We start from the raw sequence: 19,009 nt of genomic DNA, 5'->3' as shown, positions 1-19,009 counted from the left end.
AAATGTTTATTAAAGTGAAGAAGATACCTTATGGTTAAACAATAGTTTCTTAATTAACGACACCTCTAGATTTCAACCATTTACTATTATTTTTATTTTGAGGTATGTCTACAAATGCATGCAACTTGCCATCTCACTTGAATATTCACCAAATTCTTAGTTAACTCTCACCAGGTTTGCAAATTTTGTCAGATTTAACCATTTTTGTCACTCCTTGACAGGAACTTGGCCAATATCCAGGCATCCTGACCTCATGCTTTGTCAAATTTGATATATATATAAATAATTGATGTTATAGTTTTATGTTGATAAGGGAGTTGGCTTATGAAGAGCCACGGCAGACATGTGCATGTACCTTCAGGGTTAGGTGTTTGATGGACTGCTTGTAACACAGCTAGGATTTCTCTTGCTGACTGCTCTAACTCACGTGTTACTGTGCGGATTTCCTGAAAGATAATAAATATAAATAATGGCTATCAGGTACTTGTAACATAGACCTTGTCATGGTTTTTGATGCCATCTTGACGAGTAGGCAAACTTGTGAGAAATAGGCCACTTGCACTAAGGGGTCAGGTGATCAATACTTCCCTTAAACAATTAGTTTGAATCCTGCTGATGCCAAAAATTGACAGAGCACATAAAAATTATCTTACACCCGAAATTTGAGAGGAAAAGCATTTAAGGGAGATATTTTATGGCGCTTTGATTTTTCAACAAAGTAGTATGATTTCTATTGGCCGCCATGTTGGAGGGCATACTCTTGCCCTGCAACATGGCGGCCAAAACTAGTTTTTCTTACATCTTGTTAAACTTTTGATAGTTATGCTCAGATGTGCTGCAAACGTTACCCATCATTTTTTCAACATTTTCCTTGAAGTTTAAGTGCAAAATTTGTGTTCAGAAAGCAGTAATTCGTAATTTTCAAAATCACATTTTGGTCACGTGACCAGCTACAGATTAGGTAATTACAAAATGCCCGTTAAATTAAGAAAAACGGAAAAATAACCGCTAAAAACATTAAAAGAAGGTTAAAGTAACACAACAGATGCAACAGATGCCACGGATGGGCAAAACTGAAGAAGATTTAAACGGACTGAAATTAGGGTTTTTGAAAACTGTTCAGCCTAACAGCTTTTCAAAGTTGATCTCTGCTGTTTGCAACTTCAAAAATAATGCCCAGGAGACATACTTGTTTGTCTGGAATCTCTGCTTGTGTCTGTTTACATGTAATTTCTTTGCCTACTTTAAGTTCCATAGCGATTGTGGGCGAATAACTGGCAAAATTGAACAAAATGAACTGACTGCCGTGACACAGCCCCTCAAAAGGGCCAATCTGCAAGAGACACTTAGTAGAACGCTGTACGCTGTTTGGACTTGATTTACAATAACTAAGGTAAGATAACAGTTGTCATTCACTAGCTTGTTTGTTATGAAGAAAATTCCCAGAAATCAGGTTATATCTTAAAGATGTTGAATTTGGAACAAAGTTCTTTTTGATTCCCAAACGTTAAAGCTATCTTTGATACTCCTGCATCTGCCGAGCTTTGTACTGTTTATTTCAGTTAGTGTCCTTAATATGCAAGATTGAACCAAGAAATGCCTTGATCTTAGCCATTTTAAATGAAAATCTAGCCGTTATATTTTTATCTGACGTTGTTCAAAAGTGCTTTCAAAGTGCTTTGGAAAAAAGATGACATTGTCCCTATGAGATCCATACACGTCATCGTGAGGTTAAAATCGAACTAGCTTCAAAATAGCATTGACAATTGACCTGTTAAAAGCATTTTAACTAAGAAAAAATATTATATTGTGACAAAATGCTTTTGTACGAAGATCTGGTCCACGCACGTTTTTTTAACGCTGATACTTTTCATCCTCCCCCCCCCCCCCCCCCCTTCGACTAACTGTCTAGCTTCTCTTTTCTTTTTTTCTGCTACAAAAAACTGTGCTTTTTCACAACTTAATTTATTTAACTTAATTTTATGGAAGTAATTAATCGAATCGCCTAAATCTTTCGCAGAGTAACCAATTATAATTGTGCGCAGTTCTCGGTGAAGCACTTTTCAATTAACCGAGAAGTTGGCAAAAGTCTCTAGCAAGATGCCTTCTTCTTGAGGCTTTTGATTTTTTTTTGGTACATAAATCAGCATTTCGAACAGCTAATTTATTGGATTCAGTTCTTATTTCAACAAAAGCTTCAAACGCTTCATTTTGGCAACCGCAACGCGCGAGGAAAAAATGGCTGTTTTTATACTGGAGGAAGCTTATCCGTGTAGACGGATAATGCGTCTATGGCCGTTTTTATACTAAGCACGCATTATCCGAGGGACGAACTTGGGCAAACATTAGTAGTTCGTCTGGTTATGCGTCTCAAGTATAAAGACGGGCACAAGACGCATTATGCGTCTGGACGAACTTTCCTTCGAAATACGTCTTGAACGACGCACTACGAAGGGTAGTTCGTCTAGACGCATAACAGTGCGTCTTGTACCCGTCTTTATACTAGAGATACATAACCCAGACGAACAACAAAATGTTTGCCCAAGTTTGTCCAGACGGATAATGCGTCCTTAGTATAAAAACGGCCAATGAGAAAGAAAACATTTCCTATTTACCTGCCCCTCACCCCATGGGGTACGGGGAACAAGCGCGGGAAACAGGAAAAATGAAAACTTGTGTACAAAACCTAAATTGAACCCTGGTAACTTCGTTTCCAATTCTTAGTTTATTTTCTCCCATTTTTCATTTTCTCCTTCACCCCGTACTCGTTCCCCGTCCCCCGTTCCGCGTTTATTTTTAGTAACTTTCGAAAATGATATGGTCTCAGATTAAAAGGAACGATTCCAGTTTACTCCACGATGGCTCGTAGGGACTAAACACTTCCCAGAATCCAAAACACTCTTGGATTCTGCATAGGAAGTGTTTTGGTTTCTGGGAAGTGTTTTTGGATTCTGGGAAGTTTGGATTCCCGGAAGTGTTTTAGATTCTCGGAAGTGTTTTGTCCCTATGAGGCACGGTATTACTCAATATAGACTTATAAATATTCTGCTTATAAAATTGGCTTTCCAGTCGCAGTTGCTATTGATGACTCTGTTTCTTTAAGTCGCCGATAATTATTTTTAATAGGAAAACTGTAAAAACTAAATTTACCGAAATTCATACTGGTAGTCTTTACACTAGAGCCTAAATAAGCTAAGAAATATTTCAAGACAAGTAAATTTTAATTACTTCAACTAGAATAAGAAACTTCACACATAACTGATGAGACACAACATAATTAAGATTGACTGACATGTTTTGCCGTTCTCGAAGCTCAAGAAACCGCAAGTCAGTTAAGTCGGTCATAAGGATGGTTTGCAAATCACTTGAAACTTTGTTGACTCGTTTGAACTTTCCTGCTTTAATGAGATGCAAAGTAAAGCTGCTTGAGATTTTACTTGGGCCTTTCACACACCCATTTTTGGTCAAGTGAAACTTAGCAGCTTTTAAGTCTTACTTAACAGCCTAATGTAAAGACAACCACTTACGTTTTCAGACCTGTGGTTTTACTGAAAGCAAACAAAAGACAAATGTATTTCATGCATCAGTAGCATTAATTGATGATGAAATCGTTAACTTCCTTGTTGAACCACAGACTTCAGCCAGAGAATAGCTTGCTTAAGCAAATACTGTCAGTAAAAAATAAATGTTCGATCGGTGAGTCGCCAATCCTAAGTTTGATTTTGAGTTGGATTTGTAACAAAGCGAAGGCAGTTTCTTCTTTCGAATTCAAATACAGTTTCTTTACTATGCTGAATTTACTTGTGTTCCTTGGTATTTCATTCCTTCAGAGTTTCATTAGTGTTGCGCGATTAAGCTTAGCACTACTTAAAACTCAAGGGTGTCGTGATTTATTGGACTCACTGGCGGCGTGATACGCGTATATCCGTTGCAATTTCTCGCCAAAAGAATCCAACGGGCAAATGCGACGACTTTACACCCATGCTGCCTGAATGACTACACTCTTAATCCTGCTCCAATACGAATTTGAGACGAAGAAAATTCACTTCTTCGTTGCTGATTTTGAGGAAAGGAAAGACAACGTAACTTCTATATAACGAACGATTTTCTTTACCGCAGTAATAGTAAAATATATGAAAAAGAACATCGATATAACGAAACCTCTTTATAGTGAACAAATGTTGCCAGTCCCTTAACACTTCATTATAATCGAGATTCCAGTGTATTATTTCCTTAGTCGGATGTCAGGAAGCATGGGCTAAGCCAAAAATGTTGTTCTCTCATTTCCTTGCTAATTTAATCTTTCTTGCGCAACAGGTGTGTCCAGGACGATAGTAATACGCTAAGAGTTTTTGTCTATCCAACCACTTCAGTATCCTTCCTAACAAACAAAGTTTTACTTTCACCTTTTTTGGTTAGCCTCGTACGAGTTTGACATGTAAAAATTATCACACTTGGCAACTACAACGAATTCCATCATTTGAAATTGCATTTGCGATGAAAATTATGCATGAATGTTCTTTTTTAATATGATTGGTTCGATTTTCCATACATCCTCGGAACTTTTAAAACGCAGAATAAGTCAGAATCGCCAGTGCTGTTATTTGTCGTCCTCGTTCAAACTGTCCCGTGGCCTGACAGTACAAGGTGCCGACGGGCCGGTGAAATAGTACCTGAGGCTTCATCATATAGGAGTTTGGAGGATGTTAGGAGTTCACGAGGATTGAGGCTTGCTCATCTAAATATTCGAAGCTTGAGGAACAAATCAGACTCGCTGCGCCTGGAGGGTTTGGATAACAGAACGATCGATATTCTTACACTCAGTGAGACTTGGCTGGATGACTGCTATGAAGACTCTCATGTTATTATTCCAGGATATAATTGCATTCGCCTGGATAGGTCTGGAGCCAAAGAAGGTTTTGGTGGAGTAGCAATCTATGTAAAGGAAGGCTTGCCGTTTCGTGTTAGGAATGATCTTTACTCAGCCGCAAATGAATGTCTATGGATTGAGCTATCGCGCACTAAATGTCGCCCAGTATTGATTTGTTGTGCATATAGAGCCCCCGGTTTTGACTTTGCGAACTTTATTTCAAACTTGGAGATATCTATGACGAAAGTTAACCTGGAAAAATGTGATTTCGTGCTTCTTGGCGACCTAAATGCAAATATGCTGCCATTTTCAAGAAAGAAAGAAAAACAAGAGCTTAAAAAATTTGCAACTTCACACGATCTTACGCAACTCATTACTGAGGCCACCCGAGTGACGGAAACCTGTCAATCCTTGCTTGACGTGATTTTAGTGAACAATGATCACCGCATCAATGACTCCGGTGTTGTTCCTGTTTCGCTGAGTGATCACTACCTCGTCTATTGTGTTTTAAAAGCAGGTGTAATTAAGGCACCACCGAAGACAATTGAATACCGCTCTTATAAAAACTTTGATGCGAACACCTTCCTAGCGGACTTGAATAACGTCCCATGGCACATCATTGAAAACGAGGAAGACATCGACGACGCCGTGTTTATTTGGAATCACTTGTTTTCTGAAATAGCTGACCTGCATGCGCCCGTGAAAAGGCGAAGAATACGAGGTGTTCCGCTCCCGTGGTTGAATGATACAATCAGTGAGGTGATGAAGGATCGTGATTTTCACCATCGTAAAGCCGTGAAAACCAATTCTGCTTTTCACTGGGCTCGCTATAGAAAGTTAAGAAATAGGGTCAATCGTGAAGTCAAGGCAGCAAAATCCAAGTATTATTGTGACTTGATTTTAGAGGCTAAAGGGGATTCAGGAAAGATCTGGAAGGCGGTGAATGAGGTGTCTTCGCGCAAGACTAAATCCTCGAGCCCACAATGTATCGTAGTTGATGGTGTTGAACACACCACCCCAGCCTCTATTGCATCCGTGCTCAACTGTTATTTCTCATCCATTGGCAGAAGTCTTGCAAATAAAATATCAGCTGCTGCTATGTTCCCAGTCAGATCGGCCACGATGCTACAGTCTTTCTCGCTTGACGAAGTTGATGAGAAAACAGTACTCAAGCATCTGCTTTCTCTAAAGACAAATAAAGCTATTGGCTTGGACAACATCAGTGCGAGACTTTTAAAGTATGGCGCGCGTGCTATTTGTCCCTCGATCACCAAGTTACTGAATCTCTCTATTCGCACTGGCAATTTTCCTGAAATATGGAAATGCTCGAAAGTGGCTGCACTTTTCAAAACTGGAGATAGGAGAGATGCGTCAAATTATCGCCCAATTTCTATTCTGCCAACAATGAGTAAAATTCTGGAAAAAGTCGTCCATTCCCAATTCTATGACTTTCTGAATTCAAATAATCTCCTTTCAAGCAAACAATTTGGCTTCCGTCCCAAACTGTCTACAACATCGGCTCTCACCAGTTTTGCAGATGAGGTCCTATTGCATATGGAGAGTGGAGAACTGTGCGGTGCAGTGTTCCTAGATCTGACCAAGGCATTCGATACCGTTGACCATACGATCTTGCTATCTAAATTGTCGGCTATCAATGTCTCGCCCAGCACTCTACAGTGGTTCAAGTCTTACCTGAATCATCGTAAACAGCGGACTGCCTGTAGCGATGCTGTGTCTGACCCTCTCCCGATGACCTTTGGGGTACCACAGGGGAGCATTCTAGGACCGCTTCTCTTCTTGGTTTATATTAATGACCTTCCGCTGGTTATAAAGAATTGCGAAGTGACTTTGTATGCTGATGACACGGTCCTGTACTACTTTGCTAAAGAGCCACACCTGTTAGAAGAGGCACTAAATGATGATCTCTTGAAAGTTGCCCAGTGGTTACATGGAAATAAGTTAACTTTAAATCTTACTAAGACGAAATCCATGATTATAGGCAGTAATAGGAAACTTGTTGGTATTTCCTCTTTCACGTTATCTATTTTTGACACTGATATAAATTCTGTAAGTAGTTTTAAATATTTGGGAGTTATGTTGTCTTCAACTTTCACATGGTCCGACCATATTGAGTATATTTCATGTAAGGTTAATAAAAACCTTGGTCTTCTACGTAGGATTAAGTATTATTTACCTTATGATGCCCGGTTACTTTTTTATAATAGCTTAGTGCTACCTATTTTTGATTATGCTGATTTAGTCTGGGGTGACAAGGACAATGTCTCACTTATGAAGGAATTGCAAATTCTCCAAAACAAAGCAGCTAAGTTGATATTAGATAGATCACCTCACTCCTCATCCACCGATGCATTGATTGTCTTGAGATGGCTGAATCTTGAAGAACGTAGGAAATGTCATCGATGTATATATGCATACAAGTGTATTAATGGCCAACTTAATCATTCTTTGGACATTGTAAGAAAGAGTGATATACATTCCTACAATACGCGCAATAACGATACTATCAAGCTCCCCAAAATTAAATATAATTGGGGAAAACAACGTTCGCGGTACCACTGTTTCAAAGACTTTAATGAATTAGAGAGAACTGTAAGAAACTCAGCAAGTTTTCCAATTTTTAAGAAGTGTCTTTTTTCTGCTTTTTATAATTGAGTACTTGTAGTGTGTATGTTTTAATTATTTCTGTAACTGGATTTTAGCTTGAATTTTTTTTTTTTTTTTTTTTTTTTTCATGTATATCGATTTTAGCTTAACCTTTTTATATTTTAATTGTATTATATAATATACATCTCGTAATTAGGACCTCTATGTAAACCACTCTTGTGATGGAGCATCCTATTAAAAGATTGTTATTATTATTATCATCTATCGAAGAAATTACCGATAAAAATAGCATCAGTAAATAATTGATGATTATTTCGACACGTCGTAGTTTCTAGGCGGAACAGTTTTATAAGAACATTAACCCGCAATAAGTCGGCAATAAGATTTTCGGATTTTCGATAGTTACAACTCATATACTGCAGGCTGTAACTGCAATAAAATCGAATTTTACTTCAAGTGAATGGCATAGTTATATATGACCAGATCGTAACTTCAAAACTTTGTGGGTAACTGGGATGATCTTCCCAGGCTGAAAAACTTTATTCATCATACCTCACAAGTAATAGAGATTTACATAACGATAATTTCAACGTTGTCCTTCAAGGGTGTGACGTGCCGACTAACTGACCAGGCCTCACTTGGCTTTTCAGTTCACTTTATTTGATTACTGAAACGGTATCATAGAGGTCATAGCTTTGAATCCAGGACAGCTTAGACTTTTCGGGCTTTCTCTTTGCAACAGCTGCAACTGGTTAAACTATGGTGTCGATCATCTTAGAGGTTGATTGCCATCGACGCGTTTTTGGCTACGCACGTCAACGCACTTAAATTTTAATCACGTAAATAAAATAGAGGGAAAATATTAAGTGTTGAGATTAGTTGAGCGAGGTTCTACTTTTACGCTTACGTGCGACCTTTCACACATTGCTAGTATATTTTACATTTCCATTGTTGCGTAATTTTTACGTGCGTACGTGCATAAAATTTACGTTCGCAAATAAAATATAAGCAATGCAAGAAAGGTCGTTCGTAAGTGTAAAAGTTGAACCTCGTTGATCTTAACACTTTTTATCTTGCCTCTATGTTATTTACGTGATTAAAATTTACGTGCGTTAACGTGCGTAGCCAAAAACGCGTCGGTGGAAATTAGCCTTGACACTATTCTAATTCATCATCACGTAGTTCTAATATATGATATTCATACCTTCGCTCAACTTCTAGGTACCACTCTGTAAACCATATATGGGCCAATACTTTGTACCCATTTATAGCACTAAGAGATCTATATGCAGCTAGCCAATTTCAAAAAACGCTGCCAGAAAAAAAGAAAATGCTTACCACACAAACTATGAGGCGTAATCAGTATTAACCCCTTAAAATTTTAAAGAAAGGGTTTTATCTCTTCGAAATGAGTTTCAGACTGAATATTGCAAGTTAGACAGTAAATTGTACTGAGTCGTTCGTATTTCACGATTTAAGGAACGAATAGAAATATCTTTGGAAGTTTTGATTTGTAATTCTTGGTTCGCAGTCACTTGACAAGGCGGACATGTTCGGGGTCAATACAATATAATTTTGTTTTCGAAGAAAAGAGTTGTTTTCCTTTAGGAAAGAAATCCTTTCGTTGTTGACCACCAACGTGCATGGCTGCCACTAACCGCTAACTGCCAGTTTCGTAATCACTGCTTCCTCACACCAATGCGCTAAAACCGCGTTTCCACGGTTATCAGGCTCATCACGTATTGAATCTTTATATATTAAACACCCTATATACAGTACCATTACATTTAAAGAGAATTAAGACAGCTTGGTTGAAAACACTGGAGGCCGTTCTTTGGACTTTTGCAATTATTAGACGACGGTAAGACTTATGTTTCCATACATACGACGTCAAATCAGTGTCTTTTCTGGATTGCTACTAATGAAATTTTCTGGATGGTTACTAATAATGTTACTCCCATGTCACCTTGCTAGTATTATTAGATTTAAGAGCAGCTTTTGACACGATACATCACGATAAGTTGATTGGTCGTATTGAGTCTGATTTGGGAATAACTGTCAATGCGCTTGCCTGGTTTAAATCGTATCTATATGACAGTTCCAGCATGTCTCTGTAAATGGTAGTCTCTCCGATCGGTTTCCTTTAAAACAAGGTGTTCCTCAAGGGCCATGTTTGGACCTCTTGCTTTTCGCTATCTACACACGCAAACTGTTTCAGATCGTTGAACGCTACCATACACAGTTGCATGTTTCATTCAGCCCCAATCGCAAGTATTTGTCTCGAGAATCAACGGAAATGCTTGTCCATGCATTTATTACATCTCGTGTTGATTATTGCAACAGTCTTTTGTATGGGCTGCCCAACTACCAGCTTAAAAAACCGCAGAGAGTTTTAAACTCCGCTCAGCCAGGCTACTGAGTTTGTAATGCGCGTAGGTTTTACCACATTTAGCCTCACCCCTTCTTCGTGGTTTGCATTGGCTTTCTGTTAACGCCCTGATACAATTTAAGATACTGCTTATTACGTTTAAAGCAATTTACGGCCTTGCTCCTAAATATCTATGCGATTTACTAACATTCAAATCGTCTTTATATAACCTTAGATCTTCAGGTAGTATTTTACTTTCTATGCCAGCCGTTCGATTGAAGAACACGTTAGGTGATAGAGCTTTTATGGTAGGAGCGCCAACGCTCTGGAACTCTCTTCCAAAAGAACTTCGTGCGACTACTAATGTGAACAGTTTTAAGGCGCACATGAAGACTTATCTTTTTAGAACCGTATGTTGGTAATCAACTTTGTATTAAGTTCTTACTTGCATGCATATATGTTATTTTCATTGTTATTTTTTTAAATGAATTATCCCTTGTTTGTTTCTTGTAAAGTAATGCAGTTGTGTTGTAATGGGCAGCTGATCATTCTCATGTTAAGTTACGCACAATACGTACATAAGTCATTATTATTATTATAAACTTAGTGAATTTTAACGAAAAATTTTGGGCATGCTGTTATTACTAGAGTTTCTCGCTATTTTTTTCTAGTGGATTTAGAGTCGATTTTTTTCGTTTCTTATTGTTTTCTTTATCCTATTTGAATTTTTTTTTTAAATCGGAAAAAAAAAACGTTTTATTACACTAGAATTCAGCCCTTTTAAACTTAAGTCATTGGTAACGCAAAGAACTAGCTCGAAAATGAGAGAAGCAACCAGTATCATTTGCTTAATAATTGCCCATTCTACCCGACAACAGACTGTCTAAGGACACTTCTCTCTTGCTAGGAAAATATTCCTTCCTTCGCTTGAACTCAACAACTAAAAAGATAGTCTTCTTTCCTTTCAAAACACGCTTAGCAAGACAAGGAACTGTTTGCTCTCGAGATTCAGAAGGAAAGTCAGACTTCGGCTTTTTTGTCTATTCCATCACCTCAGTTTTCTTTTTTTGTTGTTGTTTTTTGTAAACAACTTTTTCTTCTCGTAAATGCTTTTGCACTGAGTCATTTTGATCGCCCTTATCAATAATTTGGTTCATTTTTTTTATTCTTAGAAGCCAAAAATACGCATTGGAAGCTAATTCAAAGAGAAAGGAGGTTGGTGGTTTCGCTCAATTAACTGCGGTTTTTTTTCTTAGTACTATTTCTCCATTGTTCTAATTGTTGACAGCTTGGCACTCGGTTTACAAATTACAATACTAGATATTTCAATAATATTGGCCTACTGAGAGCAGCGAGACGTAGAGTATGACGAGTATCTATTAATTTAATAATAATAATATGAATGCATAAAAAAAAGTTCAAAGTGAATCAATATCGCAATGTCTTAGAATCATTAACTGTTCCTTCTAGATTACCTAGAATTTTACCCGTGGATCAGTCTCGTGTAGTGTCTTTCTGTACACTGCAAATATTATTTCAAGAAAGTTGCGTTTGTGGTTCAGTTAAGTTTTAAATTATTTGTAAGTCAGGCAATACCTTATGGTCCATAAGGTGCTTGAGTAAGCACTTTTGGTTTATTTTCTTAAATAAGGGTTGATTTCCACTGTCGCGTGATTTTTACGTGCGGACGTGCTTAAAATTTACGTTCGCAAATAAAATTGAGGCAATGTATGAAAGGTCGCACGAAAGCGTAAAAGTAGAACCTCGCTCAACGTCACGTTTAATCCCTTTAATCTTGAGTAAGCACTTTGGGTTTTTTTTCTCAAATGGGATGAGCCGGGTTAATCTTTATGGGTGACCAGGCCGTGACGTCAACAGATGCGCATTCGCTCGTTACTATGGCATGCTCTAAATAATACGCTGACGTAATTCATGAAAATTTAGTTATTTTGGCCAGAGGGCCTGAAAGTTGATTCCAAGCGGTAGTGGGATTCCTTGGGCTGTATTTAGAACTCCAGGGCCCAGGATTCCAGATTCCACATACACAAATTACCCGGAATCCCTTACGTGGGGCGACAATTTTTTTAGTTGTATTTCGAGGATGTTCACTAAAAGAGAGCCTTAATGTTTGTAAAAAATGCTGCAAGAGAAAGATTATTATTATTATTATTATTATTATGACTTTCAATTGTTTTTTTAAAGACAATTTTTTAGATTACCTTTAATTTATAGAAGGAGCGCATAAAATTGCATTATTTCTAGAACATGTAAACACTAAATGAATTGTACTTTACAGGTCAAATTGTCTCATTATCACATGGAGATGTCAGAGATTACTGGGTAAGCAAGCATAATCCTTTATTAATAGCTTATCATATACGCTCTACAACTTCTTTTTCCTTTCGGCTAACCAGTCGGTATGGCTGATGCCCGTCTGCCTAATGTAAGTTTTTTATTTATTTCTTTTTATTCATTTCTTTTCATAATTTTACTATTATTATTCTTTTTATTTTCTTATAAACCCATGCAACCCCTCCTACTTTGTGTTTACAGTCAATAAACCTTCCATGGTTTTTGTTTTCACGCTAGGATTAAACAACATTGCTTAAAGAGGGTAATTATAATATTGCCGGCATACCAAATCGACATTTCTAAAGTGCTTGGGTGGAGGAATTGCTTTTATTACGATAAGAGGGAGCTCCAAGCATATTCATTAAAGTAGAATGGTTATGAAACCCGTTAGACTCTTTGTTATATGTTTTTGTTAGCTTTTTTGGACCTGACCATGCACAACGCTCTGTAACATTCCTATCAGTTTGAACTTACTGACTAATAGAAACATAGCATTAATCTATTCAGTCACAATTTGTGAACAAAAAAACAAAGGATTGTGCACGGTCAGGGAGCTTCCAACATAAACTACAGCACCGTTGTCTTCAACTTTGATTTTTGCCGGCTTTCCTTTCCAGTCTCCTCTAGTAACTATCTTCCAGGGAACCAGCTAAGACCTTTATGACTTGTTTGCCTGCATTGATTTGAACATAAATTAGATGTAGTCATTGGGTCAAAATACAAATCTTAATTGCAGGACAAAGTCAGGGGAAGAAACGCCTTCTACGACTTCTTCATTGGTGACGTTTGACGAAACCATGGATAAAGTCAGAGGCATTGTTCGTGAAAAGGGAATTATGGTAAGTTTATGTTAAAATTTTGGATATTCTTGATTGAAAGAAACATCTACTTTATACTCTCTATGAAGTAATATAAACACAGCATGTTTTATTCAATTGACCAGGCGTCACAATAAATAAAATTATAAAATAATAATAATAAAAAAAAAAAAATAAAATAAATAAATCAATTAATCAACACGATCAGTAAAAATATGTAAGGGTTATTTACTGGAACGAGGGGTTATGAGCGCTTGAGGGTGCAAGGATACCAGATGAATTGTGAGGTTTTCTAAAGCAATGTTTTAGGCTCTCTTTTTCTCTGACCTATTCCTTCACCGACACATCAATACACGACAAAAAAAACATTAAATATTTATTTTGACAATATAACATGTCCTTTATGTTGAAACATAATTATTAATTAGCTAAACCTTCAATCGCTGTAGACAGGCCCAAAACATAAGTCTTGGTATCTACCGAAGTTTGAGTGATTTGTTTTTCACTTTATCCATAAAGTTAGAAGACGTTTTTCATGAATACGATCCACGGAGAAAAGGACATGTCAGCAAAGATGACTTCAGGAAAGCTTGCAAGGAAATTTTTCAAGAACTTCTGACGGAAGAACAGCTGGATGGAATTCAGAGTCACTACTGCAGTGATGACAGACCTGACCAGTGTAACTGGTCAAGCTTCATGCACGATGCCGAATCTGGTTTGTACCATGCTCGTTTTAGTCCCTGTTCATCTTTAAACATCTTTTAGCACAGGTAGCCCAAGCTTGAAATATGAGCATCGGCTGACATCGGCATTGTTGCGTAACATTCTAAATATAAGGATTTGTATGAAGAAAAAACCTATCGTTTCTGTCACCTAGGAAAATGAAAGGATTTCAATAAAGAACAGCTTACCTTACAGAAAATGTGTGTTACGTCTCTCCTGTGTGGTCCATGGGCCGATTTATGGCTTGTACTGTGAACGGTTTCCTCTCTCTATAGAGAGAAAACCGTTTACAGCACAACCCATTTAGCGGCCATAAATCGGCCCATGGACAACACAGGAGAGACGTAACACACATTTAAGACAAGGTAAGCTGTTTTTTATTGAAATACTTTCATTTTCCTAGGTTACAGAGACAATAGGTTTTTTCCTCAAACAAATCCCTATATTTAGAATGTTGCGCAACGATGCCGATGCTCGCCGATGCTCATATTTCGAGCTTCGGCTACCTGTGCTTTTACCTTTGAAATAAACTTCTTGAGCTTGTACGTTTTGTTTTACCAAGGTCTCAGGGGAATTTGTCTTTTCATAAATTCAGTGCGTACATATGCAAGTAAATAAGACAAAATTGGAAAGAACCAGTTTTCTAGAGTATTATCACATGACCTGCATTGGGAAAACAAAACATACAAGCTAAAGAGGTCCATTGTCGCCCAGTGTAGGGTAATCCAAGATGGTTTTGGATTCCGGAAACCACGTCGGGATTCCAGATTCCTTCCAAGTAAGACTTGGATTCCGGATTTCAATCGTTAGCGGGATTTGCGACTGGATAGTCTGCTGTTTATTATCTGCGGTGATATATTTGCCGAAAGCAAATTATTTACGTGGACTTTGTTACAGATATGGGCATAAACGCCTCTCTCTTTTAACGCTTCCTATCTCTCAAACGCCGTAAACACTTCGGCTTTCCCAGCCGGGTCACTCCCAGCTCGGTCGAGAGAGGACAATCTTACTATTGTTAATGTTTTTCTTTAGCAAATAACTTGCCTCCAGCTTTCCATTCTTACTTCTTTTATCAGGTACCACTGCACAGTCTGACGGCGACTTAGAAACTAAAACACCAACTAAAGAGGTGATATTGAAAAAGGTGGCTCATTCTCTGAAAGACAAAGATGTTATGGATCTACTCGCACGTCCTACTTCCCAAGATGCTATCAGGTAGTTCAGATAACCCCTAAAATCATACAGATATCACTTTCTCCGCGAGATTAAGTCTAAGGATAAGCGTAGAAATCAGTCCATTCTGATACCAGTTACCAGATCTGGGTAGTGCTTCTTATTGGTCGTGCCGTGTGGGAAGTTTGCTTCAACTGATCAGAAGCACTACCCAGATCTGGGTAGTGAAGCGTCATCAGTAAGGAACTTCTGCACTATTTCGTGGGGAAAGCGGTAGTGGCGTCGCGAAATGTCGACTTTTAAGGTAGGGGTTCATACGTGTATACCCGTTGAACTTGCCGGCTTGAATATTTAAAAAACATTCAAGCGGACGAATGCTACAGAGCGAATATCACTACATGCTGCCAATGGATCAAACTCAATTAGTTCCATCCATAACCGTGAACAACATGTAAAAGACATGAAACGACAACAATGACTTGAATTTTTGATGGACGCACGTGGTAAAAGAACGATCCAAAAAAAGTCTGCAGAGCTGAAAAAAGAGGCTATATTCTTTACGACCTAGGCTGTTTTCCACCTAGATAGGGTTTTTGACGGGACTAAAAATTTGGCCTCATTTGTACCTCACTGAATATTTAAGTAAACTTTCCACCTTACATGCAACTGTCCATGCACTCTTTGGTGAAGTGAAAGAACAAGACTTGAACACGGAAATATTCGAAATTCTTCTCTAGTACGCGGAAAATAGGCGAGCTTGTCAAGACAAAGCGGACGGACAAATCTATTATCCACCAAATTTATCTTGACGTTTTTCATACATTTGTACTCTTTCCTTAGCAATAAAATTGATGATGTGGAATTTGACGAGGAGCAATTATTTCAGCATATAAGCGAGGCCATTGATCGAGAGGATATGAAGGTGAGAAAGACATTAGCTGAAATACAGAAAAGCGACGCAAAACAGCAAGAAAGCGTTTTTTAAATAAAAACCCACTTTTTTAAGGGAGATAGTTTGCTATTAACTATAATTCTAGATAAAAGTCCTTGGGATAGTGATGCAGTAGTCCTGACTTTCTACAATTTTTGGGTGTCTTTACAACAACAACAACAACAAATATCAGGCCAGCTTTTTAAAAATATCTTGCAGTCCGCCCTTTCCCCGTCCTGTACAAAGTTGAAACTCGGGGAAAATTCGGGATATACGCATTCATCGTTGTTTGTGGGGTGGGGGAGGGGTTGGGCATGTGAAAATAAAAGAGAGCCCCACAAATGCAAAAGTGTCTTGAGAATTTGTCCATGATTGCACTTTAGGACTGCGTTGACAGAAAGTCGTTTTATATCTTTCATTCGGCAATGACTCTCCACCTGTCCCTCACGTCGGACCATTATCTGTCAGGTGAATAAATACAGTGGACAGTGACCAAATGATGATTGCCACTGACTATACCTCACGTTTTGACATGAACTATGTTATAATAACTATTAATTATATAGGTTATCATGGAAATGTACACAGACGACCTGGGATTTAGACATCAAGAGTTCTTCCATGATTTGAAGGTGAGGTTTTTGTATAAGGGTTCATTATACTTTTACATGTACCCCTTGAAATTGCGGACCTTGATCAGTTCCTTGATTACCTCAGAATCTAGTACAATGGCTTCACTAATAAATAAATTAATATGTGCTTATTTTCATGCACATTTGAAGGACTTGCAATGAGTCAATCCTCATAAATGTCTGCGATTCGATGTCGGATGTGTCTCTAGTCACTAACAGATTTCGAATATATTTTTTCCTTAATCAGGAACTGGCAGATTTTTCTGGAAAAGCTCGCGTATCTTCAAGGAAAAACCCTGCGTCAACTTCTTCAACATCTATATCTGTTGATATTCCTGAACATCAATCGCAATCCTCGTCAAAACCAAGTGCAACTGCCATCCGGCGAAATCGAGGGCGGTTTTCCATTTCATACGAAGCTTTGGTGTGGATCGTATTCTTGGTTCTGACAACACTATGTGTCGTTGACCACTTCGTTCTCCAAGGTGATGCGGTTCTAAAAAGAGGAGGAAAGCTTCCCAAACGCATCTGGGGGACCAACTTGGGCGAGACGATCACCAATGTGGTTTGGGCTGTTACAGCACGTCTCATCATCACATCCCAGAATCTCATGTTCTACACGATGCTATGGTGCTTTCCAAATTTTATCGCCGAAACCTGTCCAGGGTGGCTAACTGTCGAAGGCATTCGTGAAGTTCACGTGAGAATTCACAGATTAGCTGGTATCTTTCTGATCGCCATTCCTTCGCTTGCCCACGTTCTGGTGATCTTTGTTCCTCCCCTCATAGACGGAACAGCACTCAAATATTACCCACCGAGTAACTTCAACTACAGTTCCTCTCTAGGGCATTTGAATTGGTCCAAGATCTGGGACCCTGCAGCCGTCCAAGGCTGGACGTTCAACGATCACACCGGAGTTCACCTAACCTCTGACGAGATCTACCGATTTGTGCTCATGATCGTGTTGTTTTGCTTACTCTTTCCCCTGAGCAGATCAAATTATCTCAACCATCGAAGTTACTCTTTGGCCATGACATTGCACGCATTTGCTGGGATCTGGTACGCCATTGACAACATTCGGAAGATCACTCACGGACTGGCACATGTCTTCAATCTACCCATCCTCATCATTTGGTGTGTAGACCGAATTCTTTCCATTTTCCTGTATCGATATCACCGGGGTCACATTGTGCGGAAAGAAGTTCTTGGAAACAACGAGTATGTTGTCCTCTATGTGAAACTTCCTAAAAACGTGAAGATCGCTGTTGGCGATGTCTATTATCTTCACCATCAAGTTAGGGACAACACCGAAATTTTGCCTCAGAGATCACATCCTTTCACAACGTTTGGAAATTTGTCGCAAGATTCTACCTGGGACATTGGTTTTGTAATGTCGATAATTGATGATGACAAGCAATTGTGCCTCCCTTGGACAAATTGGCTGGCAAAGGTTGAGAAAACGTCTCTTCTGCACGTGTGGGGACCTTATCGTTCGTCTGTTGCGAAGCTGTACCATCAACTTATTAGAGAGTCAGAAGATATGGAGCACCCTTCACACTATCTTCTGTTCGCGACAGGCTCGGGATGTGGTTATCTCTTGGATATCTTGAGCTTTCTGGCCCACACAGCACCATCGCAAAGAAGGTCACCAAGCCATAAACAAATTGCGATTGACATCTTCTACTCGGTCCGAAGCAAGGCATTTTATAACTTTTTTCGTAAACCCATTGAAGAGCTACTGAAGAAGATAAAAAACAAGAATGCTGCAACGGTCACCTTCCAATTTCACGTCTCTAGTTCGCGAGAGGAACTCAACGAAGCCGATGAAAGTCCAGCTGCAGAAACCCATACCCGACTCATAAATGGTCGAATGGACTTCGCGAAAATTCTGAAGTCGGCTCACCAAAAGTCTCGTTGCTATTTTGTAGGACGGCCATCCATCGCCGAACAATTGGAAGAGATATGCAAGGGGAAAGGAATAAAATTGACAAAGGATTATACAAATGGAAGAGAAGACCAAAAAGATCGCCCCTTGTTAATCAAATACCTTAAGATAGGTTTTTGGGTTGTCCTTTCCGTTATAACAGTTTGCGTTGTGGTTGGTCTTGTAGCTGACGTCAGAAGCATCAAAAAATCTCTTCAAGGCCATGGTTTTAATGGGACCAGTTTGGTTAGCGCTTTTTGACAACATCGCCTTTCTTACCTTGGAAAACATTTTCAAACTAAGGAAATATCCGAGTATAAGTAACAAATGAGCGTTAGATAGTTTAGATAAAAACTGAAAAACACTGAACTTTTTTTCTTAGAAATTTTCCCGTATGCTGGAAATATGTGGGAACTTGGCACACCTTTTTATATATCAAAATGTAAGAGTAGAAAATGAAAAAAATTTCTTAATTTTAGGTAGAAAAATTGTTGCTTTTTGGAAGCCTTGAAGCAGCCATTTTTACAACTTTCTCACACGCGACTTCATCAGTGTTCGTCTCCACATGTCTGTAGCTGTGGAATTTAATTAAA

The 19,009-nt window shown here is 38.6% G+C and overlaps 2 protein-coding genes across 5 annotated transcripts; both read left to right on the top strand.

Annotated features, from left to right (window-relative positions):
• The first annotated feature begins 1,334 nt into the window (after positions 1 to 1,334).
• Positions 1,335 to 18,907, top strand: LOC140930957 (uncharacterized). 4 transcript variants are annotated; one of them, XM_073380676.1, is made up of 8 exons: positions 1,335 to 1,393; positions 12,160 to 12,203; positions 12,952 to 13,054; positions 13,553 to 13,748; positions 14,833 to 14,971; positions 15,770 to 15,851; positions 16,427 to 16,492; positions 16,740 to 18,902. In XM_073380676.1, the coding sequence occupies exons 2-8, from the start codon at positions 12,181 to 12,183 to the stop codon at positions 18,675 to 18,677; spliced, it is 2,547 nt and encodes an 848-aa protein (XP_073236777.1). In that variant the 5' UTR covers positions 1,335 to 1,393; positions 12,160 to 12,180; the 3' UTR covers positions 18,678 to 18,902. The 4 variants fall into 4 exon arrangements, with proteins under 4 accessions (XP_073236777.1, XP_073236780.1, XP_073236778.1 ...); XM_073380677.1 differs by lacking the exon at positions 1,335 to 1,393 and adding an exon at positions 10,974 to 11,078; XM_073380679.1 differs by lacking the exon at positions 16,427 to 16,492.
• LOC140932180 (uncharacterized) lies at positions 3,993 to 8,159 on the top strand. The gene is made up of 4 exons (XM_073381823.1): positions 3,993 to 4,082; positions 4,577 to 6,108; positions 6,349 to 6,631; positions 8,100 to 8,159. The coding sequence occupies exons 1-4, from the start codon at positions 3,993 to 3,995 to the stop codon at positions 8,157 to 8,159; spliced, it is 1,965 nt and encodes a 654-aa protein (XP_073237924.1).
• Positions 18,908 to 19,009: the final 102 nt, after the last annotated feature.

This window comes from Porites lutea, chromosome 3 (genome assembly GCF_958299795.1).
Source record: "Porites lutea chromosome 3, jaPorLute2.1, whole genome shotgun sequence".
Taxonomy (NCBI): domain Eukaryota; kingdom Metazoa; phylum Cnidaria; class Anthozoa; order Scleractinia; family Poritidae; genus Porites; species Porites lutea.
The sequence above is the reverse complement of the archived record's forward strand: the minus strand, read 5'-3'. Positions and strand labels throughout refer to the sequence as shown.